Source organism: Arachis ipaensis, chromosome B6, assembly GCF_059453495.1.
Source record: "Arachis ipaensis isolate K30076 ecotype BB chromosome B6, ASM5945349v1, whole genome shotgun sequence".
In the NCBI taxonomy this organism is placed as follows: Eukaryota; Viridiplantae; Streptophyta; class Magnoliopsida; order Fabales; family Fabaceae; genus Arachis; species Arachis ipaensis.
Genome location: NC_142441.1, coordinates 14,728,425 through 14,741,276, shown reverse-complemented (window position 1 = coordinate 14,741,276; position 12,852 = coordinate 14,728,425). Strand labels below are relative to the sequence as shown.

Genomic DNA, 12,852 nt, shown 5'->3' with positions numbered 1-12,852 from the left:
TAACTAAAATCACGTGCTTCTAGAAGGGGTTATAAATTCTGGCCACATTTCAATATTTAACCCGAACGTTTTTCTATTAATTATATAGTATACTAATAACACAATTTTGTCCCCATCTAGTTGCCACAGCTATTAGTCTTATTACTACTGTCCAACTAGCTAGCGCAATTAGCACTTAACACGACAATTATTAGCCACACTAATTAATTATTTAGTTTATAATATATTTAAATCACGTCCGCTTATGCCTTTGTTGACTTTAATTTACCCAACCTTGCTTGAAGATAGTAATGGAAAAGTAATAAATAATATGTTTCTCCTTCTTTTTCTTCAATATTATTCTTAGATAGGAGTAATGTAATTCTAACGACTAAATGCATATTTTATCTCGGCGTCTTACAAAGAGAAAATAGTCCAATGTAAATATTTGAAGAATATCAATCTGAAAATGACAAAAAAAAAAAAACCGCATTAATATATAAAGAAGATTGATGAACCCTTGCACAAGCAAATAAGAAAATCATAACATTGATGCATTGTTTTGTTGGTAGACTCGTTCAAATATTTAATACATAGTTTACGACATGAATTTCATTATTGCGCGCGTCCAAAATGTTTGAATTTCCTATTATATATAAACCCATAAAAGTCATCATATATATATATATAAAAAATCAAACAATTGTTAATAAGTTATATATAAAATTATACTATATTGAAGAGTATTTTAGTTAACTAGATTATGGAATAAATAATTTTTTATAAAAAATTTAATTTTAATATGTTGATAATATAAAATATTTTATATATGTAATTATATCTATTTTTTTGGATAATTATTTATGTAGTCAAATATAAAAAATATTTATTTTTATTAATACGAGATTATGTAATTATTTTATACTGAAAATGTATGAAAATTAAATTTTATTTTATAAATAGAGAAAGAGAGTTGATATTGAAGATAAATTCTCCCGGGCTAGAAAAGAAAGTTAGGTATTTGAAGAGGATGATGATGTTAGCGCTAGCAGCGTAGGAAAAGAATTGGATAGATAAAGCGTTTGACTTTTGACAGCAATGGAGCAGAAGCTGAAAATTGAATTGAAAAACACGATTAAACAGTTAACATTACATATTCTCCGTTTTCTTCGGAAGCTTCATCCAAGCTGCACACCTTCTTTGACCATTCACCCTTTTAAAACCCCACTCATTCTTCGCACTCTCTCTTTCTATTCCCAAACACTGCATTCACCCTTCACAATGACGAAGGACAAAAACGACCAAACCAGCTCCTTTCTTTTCATTTTCTTCTTCCTTCTCTCCGTTCCGTCAACCTTTGCGCAGAACCAAAATGACGTTTCTAACAATAACAACAACTACAACACGCAGTTCAGCCCTTCGCTCGCGATAATCGTCGTCATTCTCGTTGCAGCACTCTTCCTCATGGGATTCTTCTCCATCTACATCCGCCACTGCGCCGATTCACCCTCCGGCACCGTCCTTCCAACCACGGGAGGCGGAAGGTCCAGAAGAGGGGCACGTGGTCTCGATCCTGCAGTGATCGAGACTTTCCCGATTCTGGAGTATTCGGAGGTCAAGATCCACAAGATTGGAAAAGAGGTTCTTGAATGTGCGGTGTGCCTCTGTGAATTCGAAGACACCGAAACGCTGCGTTTGATTCCCAAGTGTGACCATGTGTTCCATCCGGAGTGCATCGACGAGTGGCTAGCCTCCCACACAACCTGCCCCGTCTGCCGCGCCAACCTCGTCCCGCAACCCGGCGAGTCAGTCCATGCGGTTCCACTCGTGCCAACCACCGATGTCGAGGCGCAAAACGACGCCGTCGTTGACACCGCAGTGCCGGAGGTGCGTGTCAACGTGCCAGACGCTGAGGGAGGAGTCGTGGCGTCGTCGGAGCCGGAAGTGATTGCGATTCCGAAAAGCTTGACGCTGAATCGGAACAGGACGACGCGAGGGTCCAACCGAAGGAGGCAGTTCCCTCGGTCGCACTCGACCGGGCATTCTCTGGTCCAACCGGGAGAGAACACGGACCGGTTCACTTTGAGATTGCCTGTGGCCGTTAGAAGAGAGATAATAAACCGGGAGTTGCAACGGTCTAACAGCTTGTTGGTTTTGCCTAGGGACGGTAGTTCGAGACAGGGAAGTAGTAGGGGAAGGACTTTGAGGCGGTTGGACCGGAGTTTCAAATCCGACCGGTGGGTTTTGACGATGGCGCCACCGTTCTTGGTCAGAGGATCTTCGGTTAGGTCGCCGAAGGTGGTTGATAGCACCGGCGGGGCAGGGGCGGCGTCTTCGTCTACAGCCCCTATTTTGCCGCCGTCGGCCGTTGACTCTGCTCGACCTCCGGTATGACCTGGTTACTAGTCAGCTAGCACGGCCTTTGCAGCTCATTGTATTTATTAATTTTTTCTATCCTCTTTTAGGGCACGATTTTGTTTTTTCACTTCTTTTGTAAAAAGTGTATAATAAGGTAAGAAGTGCAACATGTCTAGCTAGGCCAACTTCACCTTAATTATTTCTTGAGTTTAGAATTCTATTAGCACAAAAGCATATCCATAAAAGAACAACAATATATATGAGTTGCACGCATCGAATTATAAATTTTTGCAATTCAGATGGTAAAAAAAGCAGGAAGAAACAATAAATTTGAATTTTTCCTTCTTCAATAATGTTTATATAACATTAGTCTTCAATCATTTGTCCATTAAACCGATATGGTGGCTGCCAGCAAGAGAGAAAACGTGCATGGAAGCTAACTAACCTACTTTTGCAAGGTTGATTTCTTTGACTTGGCCCGTTGGCCGCTAGTGCGTGAAGCTGAAGCTCAGCCATATTGTGGTTTCCACTATTTAAAGTTGTTTTTATATATTATGACCAAACAATATAATAACATACTCACTACGAATTGGGAAATTAAAGGTAAACTAATAATTATTGTTCCGTGAAATAAAACTGAATTTTAAACAGCGAACATATTAGTTGAACGTCTGAGTCTAGTATTAGCCTTCATGCACATATTATTAGTACTTACATTATTGATCATAAATATAAATTCAAGGAGATCGATAGGGGCTTTGTGGTTTGATGTCGTTGCTCCTTCTAATGTTCACAATAATAGTCACTTTGTGTTTCTGGATATACTAAAAATAAATGTATGTTGTAGCAAAATAGTTATAATGACTAAATTTATTGATTTACGGCAAAACAAAAAAAACGAAAGCAACAACATTCATCATGAACCAAAGATATACAATAGTAAAAAACAATGTCATTTGTATATTCAAATTATATATATATACATTAATTATATTATATGTATAAGATACATATAATAATACAAAATATACATTAAAAATGAATTAAATAACACATACAATATATAGTGATTGATTTAATAGCTAGCTTTTTGTATATACATAATATGTTTTAATATAATTTTGCCAAACCATCGATTAATTGCATTAATTAGTCCACTATTTGTCATTTAATTTGGAGTGTTGTTGGGATACTTGATCTGAATCCAGTTAGTCATAATTTTGGTGCCAATTCTTCAAATGACCGCATTATGCATCACCTCATACGCACACAGAAAACTCTTAAATTCCAAGCAACTTTTGTTGACACAGGGCTTAATTATATACAAAGGGAAATTAATTTAAATTAACGTTAGCAACTCAAATACTCCTAATTATTTAATTAACAGTGATGGCGATGGGCAAGCTTATTCTTCTTAACTTCGCAAATATTTTAATCATCTCATTATTCCAATCATCCTTGAGAACTTCTAGGTTCAAACTTCAAATGTACCCTTCTCGTGGTTTTGTCAGTTTCTGCGATCTAACTTATAATAAGTTAATAACAACTGACATATATATAAGCACTGGTCTAAAATAACAGGGTTTCCTAATTCCTAGACCCAATCCAATTGTGCATATAAAATATAATATATTTATTTAAGTACTAATAATATATAGTTATTAAATGGATCGTTTAATTCGTGGTTATTGTATTAGTTTTGAATTTCATGTGTCAACGGAGAATTTGGCATTTGCGTGACTAGTCATGGTCATGGATAGGATACCATTGATTACTTGAAGGATAGAGATTCAATATTGCAAGTCTCTCGCCGGCAACTAAAATAATTCCGGTCTTTTTAGTTTACTGCTTCTAGATAGCTACCCTATAATTCTTCAATATTTATGGGACACTCAACAAGATTTTAAAATTATAAAATATAATATTAAATGTTCAATAAATATTTTACACATAATCCATATAATATATAAGTTGATGTAACATTGGACATGTGTTGTTTTTCCTAATTGCACTTCTTAATTCCTTTCAATGAATTAATGCATCAGCCACCTACCAACTAATTGTAGCTACCCTCAATATTAAGGCCCTTTTAAGAATATTAATTGTAACAACTTATCATGGTTAATGGCAACCTTACATGTTTATCAAATATATATCTGATGTAAGTAGTCTAATTAAGAACAAAATTAATTCAGATATAATAATTAATAGGTTGGACTTTTAAGAAATCTTAGGGAACTAGATGATGAAGTAACAGAAGAGGAGGAGGGATTCCTAACAAGTGGTATCAGTGATTGAACAATATCCGTCATTAGTGGCCTGTAATCTGCTTCTGTTTGTATGCACATTGCTGCTATTGCTGCTATCTGTATAAACCATACATTATTCTAATTAACTAATTAATTAGCAGATCATAATTGAAATGAAGTTTGACCGTATATATGTACCTACCTGAATTAGATCCTTCTTTGAGTACTGTCCTCGAAGAGCAGGGTCAACCATTTCCACCACCTTTTCTCTGTTTGTTAACCTTGGAAGAGCCTGATAATTAACAATGCAATTAAGTCGTTATTTGTTAATGTTTGATGGAAATTAAAATGAATACTTACCCAAGAGACAAGTACATGTTCTCCCGGAGGTCGCTCAATATCAACCGGTACGCGCCCGGTTAGCACTTCCAGAAGAACCACACCATAGCTATATACATCAGATTTTGTAGTAAGCTTTCCCGTTGATGCATACCTACAATAAGATAGTTGAAATTATTCAACAATGTTAGTTAAGACAAAATTTTAATTTAAAGCAAAGTAGTTGAATATTTTATAGAGTTTAACTTTCAAGTATTAACAGTGTAAAATGTTTTACATAGTGATGCAATCATAATTATTCTTTTAGACGACATTCATGCGTGTTAACGTGGCATTATATGATTAAATGTACATGTAAAATAGTTTAAAAATATTATTTATATACTAAAATCAGTGATCAATGTATTTGTGTATAAATATATGTGTGGTTTAATTTATTTTCAATGTGTATTTATATTCCAACATCAAAAATATTATTTGTATACTAAAATCAGTCACTAAAATCAGCTACCAATGTATTTGTGTATAAATATATGTGTGGTTTAATTTATTTTCAATGTGTATTTATATAACATATATTTTATACTGATGACTAATTTTGGTGTATACATAACATAGTCCTTCCAACATATATTTTTTACTGTTTGCTGACTTTAATAGCTAATTTTAATATACATATAGCATAATCAAAAATGATTTTACAATGCATCAAAATTAAATTCTATTTTATATAAGAATCATATTTTAAAAAGAGAAATATTGGGTGTACTCACTCGGGTGCGAGATATCCGGTGGTCCCTAACACGCGGGTGGAAATCTGACCGTTGATCTTGTCAGAGCCAGTCTTGGCCAATCCAAAATGCGAGACCTTGGCACGAAAATTTTGATCCAAGAGAACATTAGCAGTCTTGAAGTCACGGTGTATGACAGGGGAGAGAGCATGTTCATGCAAGAACTCCAAAGCCATGGCACAATCAAGGGCTATTCTCATCCTGGTCCACCAATCCAACGGCTGAGATTGATTATTGTAATTAAGAGAGTGGAGATGGTGATAGAGTGTTCCATTAGGCATGTATTCAAACACCAACACCCTGTGGTGCTGGTCCGCACAATAGCCTAGCAACTCCACCAAATAAGGACAGTGCAAACGGCTTAGGATATCCACCTGCATTTAATTTAATTTAATTAATTCCAAGTAGATATTAAAAAGGAGGATTAAAATGTGGTTTAGGGGTTGCCATTGCCACACCCATGTGCTAGGTTTGAATGAAGCCAGAAGCCTCATCAATTTATGAGTACTGCTATAACATAATAATTAATAAAGAAATTAATAAAGGGGTACGAAGTATGCAGTATGCCATGCACCGCAAATTTTCATTACGTGGTCCCATTCTTGATAGAGATATCAAGAGTCACAGAAAGTAGTCAGACTGTGTCACGGTTTCACCGCTTCTGTGTTTCGTAAGTTATGTGAAGGAATTACGATCATTCACTTCACCTAAATATAAACAAACATTATCTCTATAAATTAAAATTAACTACTAAAATTAGATATTAATATAAAATATATATTAAAATATAAAATAATAAATTTTAACAATTAATTTTAATTTTAATATATATATATATATATATATATATATAATAAGTTAAATATATATATTATTAAAATTAATTATTAAAATTAGTTATTATATATTATATTTATATATAAATATAAAAAAATATTAAAAATATTAAAATTTATTAAAATTTATTATTTTTTGTTATTATTTAACTATCAATCTAATTTTTTTAGTCTAATAATTTAACAATTTATTTTATCTTATACGTTTAAACATAATAATTTATTAATTTTAATATATAGCTTGTATGATTGATAAACCATAAATAAATAGCAGAGTAATTAATATCCCAAACGTACATAAGAAATTGTTAGTCATTAAAATTTGGTAACTAATGTATGATCTAGTTATTACTCCAAAGAGTAACGTGTGGTGTTAATAAGAAGACAATTCCGTTACCATTAATTTCTATCAATTTTGCCAATTCTTATTTATAATTGTATTTAATAAAAGTGTAAATGTGTCTAATAAAAATATTTTTTTTATGGTTGTGTTTAATAAAAGTATTTTTATATATGTATTTTTTGAATGTGTCTTCTTATACATGTATTTAAAATATGGGTTATGCCACGTGTACACTAAAATTAGCCATCAAAATCAGCCACTAATATAAAATACATACTGAAATATAAATACACATTGAAAATAAATTAAACCACACATGTATTTATACATAAATACATTAGTGGCTGATTTTAATGTACAAATAGCATTTTCTTTAAAATATAATAATTAATTATTGTTAACAATAAGTTGGCAGAAATAATATATTGGTATCCTGTGCTTTTCTAAGAGAAAGTCTAGGAGACCAGCAATTTTTGTGTTTTGTGGCCAGCACTTAACCATTAAAAAAAAATGAGTAATTTTCTACCATTAGATGTAATCTCACATCATTAAAAACACTATTAATAATACTATTAATGATCAATTAATGATTAGAAAACACAAAAGTTACTGTTACTAACATTCCTCCTTTTCTAAAAGGAGAAAGCAAGCAGTGTATATGAAAAGCAAAGAAAACAGTAGTGACATTAAAGGTTTGGGTACCTAAAAGAAGAGGGTGAATTAAATGAAGCATAGGTAGTGAAGTGAATGACCTCAATTCTGAAGGCACGCTCTTCTTGCTTCCCTTCCCTTTGCATGAGTTTAATTGCTGCCAAAGTTCCATCACTTAGGATTCCTTTGTACACCAAACCAGAATCTCCATTGCCAATTACATTTCCTTCACTCATTCCACCTGTGGCCACTTCTATCTCTCTGTATGTCAACACTTGAACACCTCGAAATTTATTTGGTGTTGTTGGTGTTGGATGATGATGATCAACACATCCTCCCTTCACTTCTGCAATAATAAATAGTTGCAAGATTAACTACTTACTTGGTACTAAACTAGTGTTTGAAGAAATCATTACATACATACCTGGACTACTTGAAGCGAAGGGCAGTGTCGTTGAAATGTCATCATTGTGTTTGGATTTGAGACGACGGAGCATGAATGCAACAAGAAAAATGGCAAAGAATAGGGTAAGAGAGGTGAGGAGAGTGATGCTAATGAGAATGGTTTTGGAGGGGAAATCATTATTGGAATGTGAATGTGAATGTGAGTGTTTGTAAGTTTGGTTGGTTGCAGGCACAGCGGTTGTGGTGCTGTTAATTACTTCCATAACTGAGAGAGTGAGAGAGGAGCCCAAACCAAGAATGGAAGATATTTAATGGGATTTCTGTTTTTGGATGTGAAGGTAAAAGAGGCCATCCAAGAATATCAGTAGAATTAGTAATATTAAGAACACAAAAAAATTTAAATTTATTAATTATTGTTAAATATAATAAGTTTGTATTATTTTAGTTAATTTTTTTATCTTTTAAATATTATTATATAAAATTGATGAAGTGTCATGCTTTACTTATATTCTTTTCTTTCTTTATAGTCAATATTTTGACACTTTTGACTTTTCTAGTCTATTCCATTCAAGAGATATGTTATCAGTTCACTCTTCATTATCTCTGTGTCGGTTCTACACTTTATTTTGTGTGTCCATTTACTATATCTCATTTATTTTGAAGTTAAATTTAATTTGTTGAACTTAGCTTATGTTGTCATTAAATTCAATTCCATCAATAATAGAGAGTTTATATATAGATAGGGTTTAGGGTTATTAACAAAAAGAATTAATATGACTCTTTACTAGTGGCAATTATCGATTAGCATCTCATTATTCACACTTGTTCATAGTTAGTTTATCAAATATTTAATTAAATGCATGTCTAATTGTGCAAATATCATTTTCTTTCATTTAGAAGTATTTAATTTAATTAACTAATTAATTGGTTTTGGTGTACTTCATCAAGTCCTACCGTTGTGTAATTTTTAGGTATTATATATATATATGTCTCTTTCAATGCGTTACAAAATCTTTGAAGCTTTTTCACCTTAGATTCGAATCGCTCAACCATGGTTTTCCCTCTAATTTTTTACTTATCATAGATTATTTGCTTTGCTCAGTTCAAATGATCTCATTCTTGTATGAAGGAAACAAACAAAAGGATAATAATAATTGTGGCAGCAACAGCAACAGTACTATGAAATAGAAATCATGAGGGAGGCAACTATTCTAGCTACCATATGGTATGGTGGCATTTTCCTCACCCTTCACCAAATAAATAATAATGTTACTCCTTATTAGTCATAAAAGAATGGAGACTTCAATGCGTAAACGTGTGTATGTTGCCAAACTTAGAAAACCTAAATAATAATATAGTCCACATACTTTTATTGTTAAAAGGTGGCTATTCCCTTCATGAAAATAATTATTAGAATATTTTTCATGTGAATTTTACATTTGTAACAGATTTACATAACATAGATTTCAATATTTTTTACTTTGACAGAAATGAGGAGAGGTGACATATAAGCAATATAAGCAATGTGGATATTGTGTTTCAAAGGTATATAAGTAGCAAGCAAGGGTAAAAAATTAATTAATTACAAAAAATGATGTTTGTATTAGATTTTATATATACGTTCTCTTGTGTTATATATATTTTTATCTTCTTTCATTTCTTTTCTATCACTTTAAATACCAAAAGCAAAAGATATATATAAAAAAAAACGTACACAAAAATAGTTGTTCACAATTGAATCTGTAAAGTGAGTCCAACAACACCATCTTAGGATCGAGCTAACCCAAGAAGATAGACATGAATATCAGGATGAGTCACTAAGGGGCACTGAACCACGGCTCGTGTTCCACGATCCGAGCCTAACTCGACGTGAGGAGCAAGTTAAGAGCTCCCCCTTACTTTTGGTATTGACATTAAGGAGAATAACTGTTCACTCTATATATAATCGTCCACTCTTAGCCAAGAGATTGAGTCATTCTTCAACTCTATAAATACCACATTCTTTCACGTATTTTTCACCTAATCTACATTTGCATTGCTTACACTTTTACTAACTTAAATATTGGAATCCGTCGTTTAGGAGCTCATGTGTAGTCATTCCTAGACATCTTCAGCTACACCTTGCAATAATAACTTTTATATTATTCGTCCATTAAATTAATGTAACACTAACCTAATAATAAAATCCTAAATAATATATTGAAGTAGTTTTGTAACTTAAAATCCAATGCAAAACTAGAGTTGAAGAAGGGTCCAAAAAAGAAAAGGAAAAAGGAGCGAGATGGTGAGTTGAGGTAGAAGGGGATTGGCATTGAAGAATTAAGAGTACATGTTATGTTACAGTTGGGGTTTACTATATGTGATGTATATAATCTGATGAAGACAAATGAAAATAGAAAAGGGGGAAAGGGCAAGCAGGTGAATTACTCATTAAGAGATCTGTGTTTGTCAGGGAATATTGCCACTTGCATATAACTCCAACTCATACAGTCCATCCATCAGAGGATCAAATTCAAGCCCCTCATTATAGTTTTGTCATTTACTCAATATTAAGTTAATTTCATGCAAGCAATGCTCCTTAGATCACGGTTAGATTTTTGTATTTATTATTGTTGCGTATGACATTTGGTTGGGGTATATAACTGAAAGCGATATGGAGGAGAAGAAACACAGAATGCCATGCCACAGCTACAAGCTAGGTCACCAAACAAATTTCTTTTTGTAGAAAGTGCAACAAGTCTTTCTAATGGGCTCCATGCTCTAATCTTCCAACGGCCCAAACATTCTACATTAACTCCAACATAAAAAAGGATGACAGAGTAGAGTAGTAGTTTTGTCTTTCTTTGGGCTTGGGCGGCCCAGTTTAACACCAACAAAAATATTCTTTGCCAGTGCAAAATAAAGAGAAAAGGTGGTCCATATATATATGATACGAAGTGGAGGACGAAAACGAGTGCAGGCGAAAGAGATGTTTTGCTGCATGGTTCATTGGCTTCCCTTGCAAATCAGAACCGGCGTTTCTTCTCCGCTGCCAAGTGCCCCCTTACACTCACCAGTCACCACTACTCATCATTGAGAATCACCGTTTTCCTCATAACTCCAAAAGTTTCAATTATATATATATAGGCAGTGCTAACTAGTAATTAAGCTCTCTTGCATGTCAAAAATGGCTTCCAAATTGCTACTCACCATCACCTATCTCTCTTTCTCTATTCTCTTCTGCGTATCTGTATCCACAACCTCCCATCATTCCCATCCACCCACCACAACCAATTACAAACCCAACCTGCTGGTTCTACCGGTTCACAAGGACCCAGCCACAGGGCTTCCATGGGCCTACGTTCACAAGAGAACCCCTATGACCCTGGTGCCACTCCTTCTGGATCTTAACGGCAATCACATGTGGATCAACTGCCAAACCCACTACTCCTCCAGAACCTACCAAGCACCCTCTTGCCACTCCACCCAATGCTCCACAGCCACCACCACCCAAACCTGCCACACCTGCGTCGGCTCCTCTCTCCCCAGGCCAGGCTGCCACAACAACACCTGCGCCCTCATGTCCACCAACCCCATCACCCAACAGATCGCCATGTCGGAGCTCGCCCAAGACGTCCTCGCCATCAACGCCGCCGCCAACAACGGCCCCAGACTGGGGCCCACGGTCACCGACCCTCAGTTCCTCTTCTCATGCGCGCCTTCCTCCTTGGTCCAGAAAGGTCTGCCCAACAAGGTTGAAGGCGTTCTTGGGCTGGGCCACGGGCCCATTTCCCTCCCTAACCAACTCGCATCACACTTTGGTTTGCAGCGCCAATTTACACTTTGCCTTTCTCGCAACCCAACCTCCACGGGGGCTGTACTATTTGGAAACCCACAAAAGCTTTTCGGTTACACTAACAACAAATTCGATCTTTCACGTGATCTTCTTTACACTCCACTAACCGTCAGTCCGCAAGGAGAGTACTACATGGAAATCAGCTCCATTAGAATCAACGGCCACTCCGTCTTCCCAGTGACTCCTTCGTCGTCTTCATTATTGTCATCGTCGTTGTATTCTCCGAGTGGTATGCTTGGGGCTACTCTGATTTCAACCACAGCACCTTACATGGTTCTGCACCACACCATATTCGAAACGTTCAGGCACGTTTTCGTGAAACAGTTTCCCATGCAGGGGCAGGTGAACGCGGTGGCGCCGTTCGGGTTGTGTTACGATTCAAAGAGGATAAACAACGCAAAACCTCCTAGCGTGGATATGGTGGTGAAGGTGGAGAAGAGCCGCCGTGAGGTTTCGTGGAGTATCTCCGGCGATAACTTAATGGTGCAGGCGCGGCCAGGGGTGACGTGTTTGGGGGTCGTGAATGGAGGGACGAGTCCTAGAGCAGCCATAGCCATAGGGACACGTCAGCTGGAGGAGAAGGTGGTGGTGTTCGACCTGGTGAAGTCGAGAGTGGGGTTGAGCTCTTCCCTATGCTCACGCGGGAGGAGCTGTTCTGACCTCTTCGGCTTCTCTAACAAATCATAGATGATGAGGGAGAGATCAGATAGAACCATATATATCATAAGCTTCTCTGCTTGTTATGGTTAATAATAATAATGATGAAATAAAGAAACGCATCTCGCGTTGTTAATCGAGGAATTTCATTAGTTATCAACTTCTTCTAATAAAATGATTGAGAAGTGAGAACTACAAGAACTTAAACCCAAATTTGAAATGATGAAGTAAAGGAACTTGCATTGCATGTCTTGGAAATCTCATTACAAGAAAAAAGTCTGCCATATTTTTTTTTCTATGTTTCAAAAGTGTAGCTAAAAGAGGTCAAGAACATGCTTTTACGAGAGTGGCGCTTGATTAGAGATTTGGGTCATGTTTTTTCTTGTAATGCTTTAAAAGCGTGCCAAAA

At 35.3% G+C, this 12,852-nt stretch overlaps 3 protein-coding genes across 5 annotated transcripts; 2 read left to right on the top strand and 1 right to left on the bottom strand.

Annotated features, from left to right (window-relative positions):
• Window positions 1–1,062: 1,062 nt before the first annotated feature.
• LOC107645876 (E3 ubiquitin-protein ligase ATL31) lies at window positions 1,063–2,706 on the top strand. The gene has a single exon (XM_016350008.3). It carries the CDS (start codon window positions 1,078–1,080, stop codon window positions 2,371–2,373), a length of 1,296 nt encoding a protein of 431 aa, XP_016205494.1. The 5' UTR covers window positions 1,063–1,077; the 3' UTR covers window positions 2,374–2,706.
• A 1,575-nt stretch (window positions 2,707–4,281) lies between these two features.
• Window positions 4,282–8,293, bottom strand: LOC107648009 (putative serine/threonine-protein kinase PBL7). Of its 3 annotated transcripts, none has more exons than XM_016352041.3 (6): window positions 7,971–8,293; window positions 7,648–7,892; window positions 5,699–6,090; window positions 4,947–5,079; window positions 4,785–4,878; window positions 4,282–4,699 (listed from the first exon to the last, which is right to left on the bottom strand). In XM_016352041.3, exons 1-6 carry the CDS (start codon window positions 8,212–8,214, stop codon window positions 4,542–4,544), a joined length of 1,266 nt encoding a protein of 421 aa, XP_016207527.1. In that variant the 5' UTR covers window positions 8,215–8,293; the 3' UTR covers window positions 4,282–4,541. The 3 variants fall into 3 exon arrangements, with proteins under 3 accessions (XP_016207527.1, XP_016207528.1, XP_020959713.1); XM_016352042.3 differs by having other exon boundaries at window positions 4,314–4,703; window positions 4,789–4,878; XM_021104054.2 differs by having other exon boundaries at window positions 4,314–4,703; window positions 4,789–4,878; window positions 4,962–5,079.
• Window positions 8,294–10,910: 2,617 nt separating this feature from the next.
• On the top strand, window positions 10,911–12,587 carry LOC107645877 (basic 7S globulin 2-like). The gene has a single exon (XM_021104052.2). The coding sequence runs from the start codon at window positions 11,109–11,111 to the stop codon at window positions 12,471–12,473; it is 1,365 nt and encodes a 454-aa protein (XP_020959711.1). The 5' UTR covers window positions 10,911–11,108; the 3' UTR covers window positions 12,474–12,587.
• Window positions 12,588–12,852: the final 265 nt, after the last annotated feature.

What these genes read in the sequence shown, in the direction of transcription:
- LOC107645877 (XM_021104052.2), top strand. Translation starts at nt 11,109, where the DNA reads ATGTCAAAAATGGCTTCCAAATTGCTACTCACCATCACCTATCTCTCT.
- LOC107645876 (XM_016350008.3), top strand. Translation starts at nt 1,078, where the DNA reads ATGGAGCAGAAGCTGAAAATTGAATTGAAAAACACGATTAAACAGTTA.
- LOC107648009 (XM_016352041.3), bottom strand. Translation starts at nt 8,214, where the DNA reads ATGGAAGTAATTAACAGCACCACAACCGCTGTGCCTGCAACCAACCAA. An exon ending in ACCGGATATCTCGCACCCGA is followed by an intron (nt 5,080 to 5,698) that starts GTGAGTACACCC and finishes ATCTTATTGTAG; the next exon opens with GTATGCATCAACGGGAAAGC. An exon ending in AACATGTACTTGTCTCTTGG is followed by an intron (nt 4,879 to 4,946) that starts GTAAGTATTCAT and finishes GTTAATTATCAG; the next exon opens with GCTCTTCCAAGGTTAACAAA.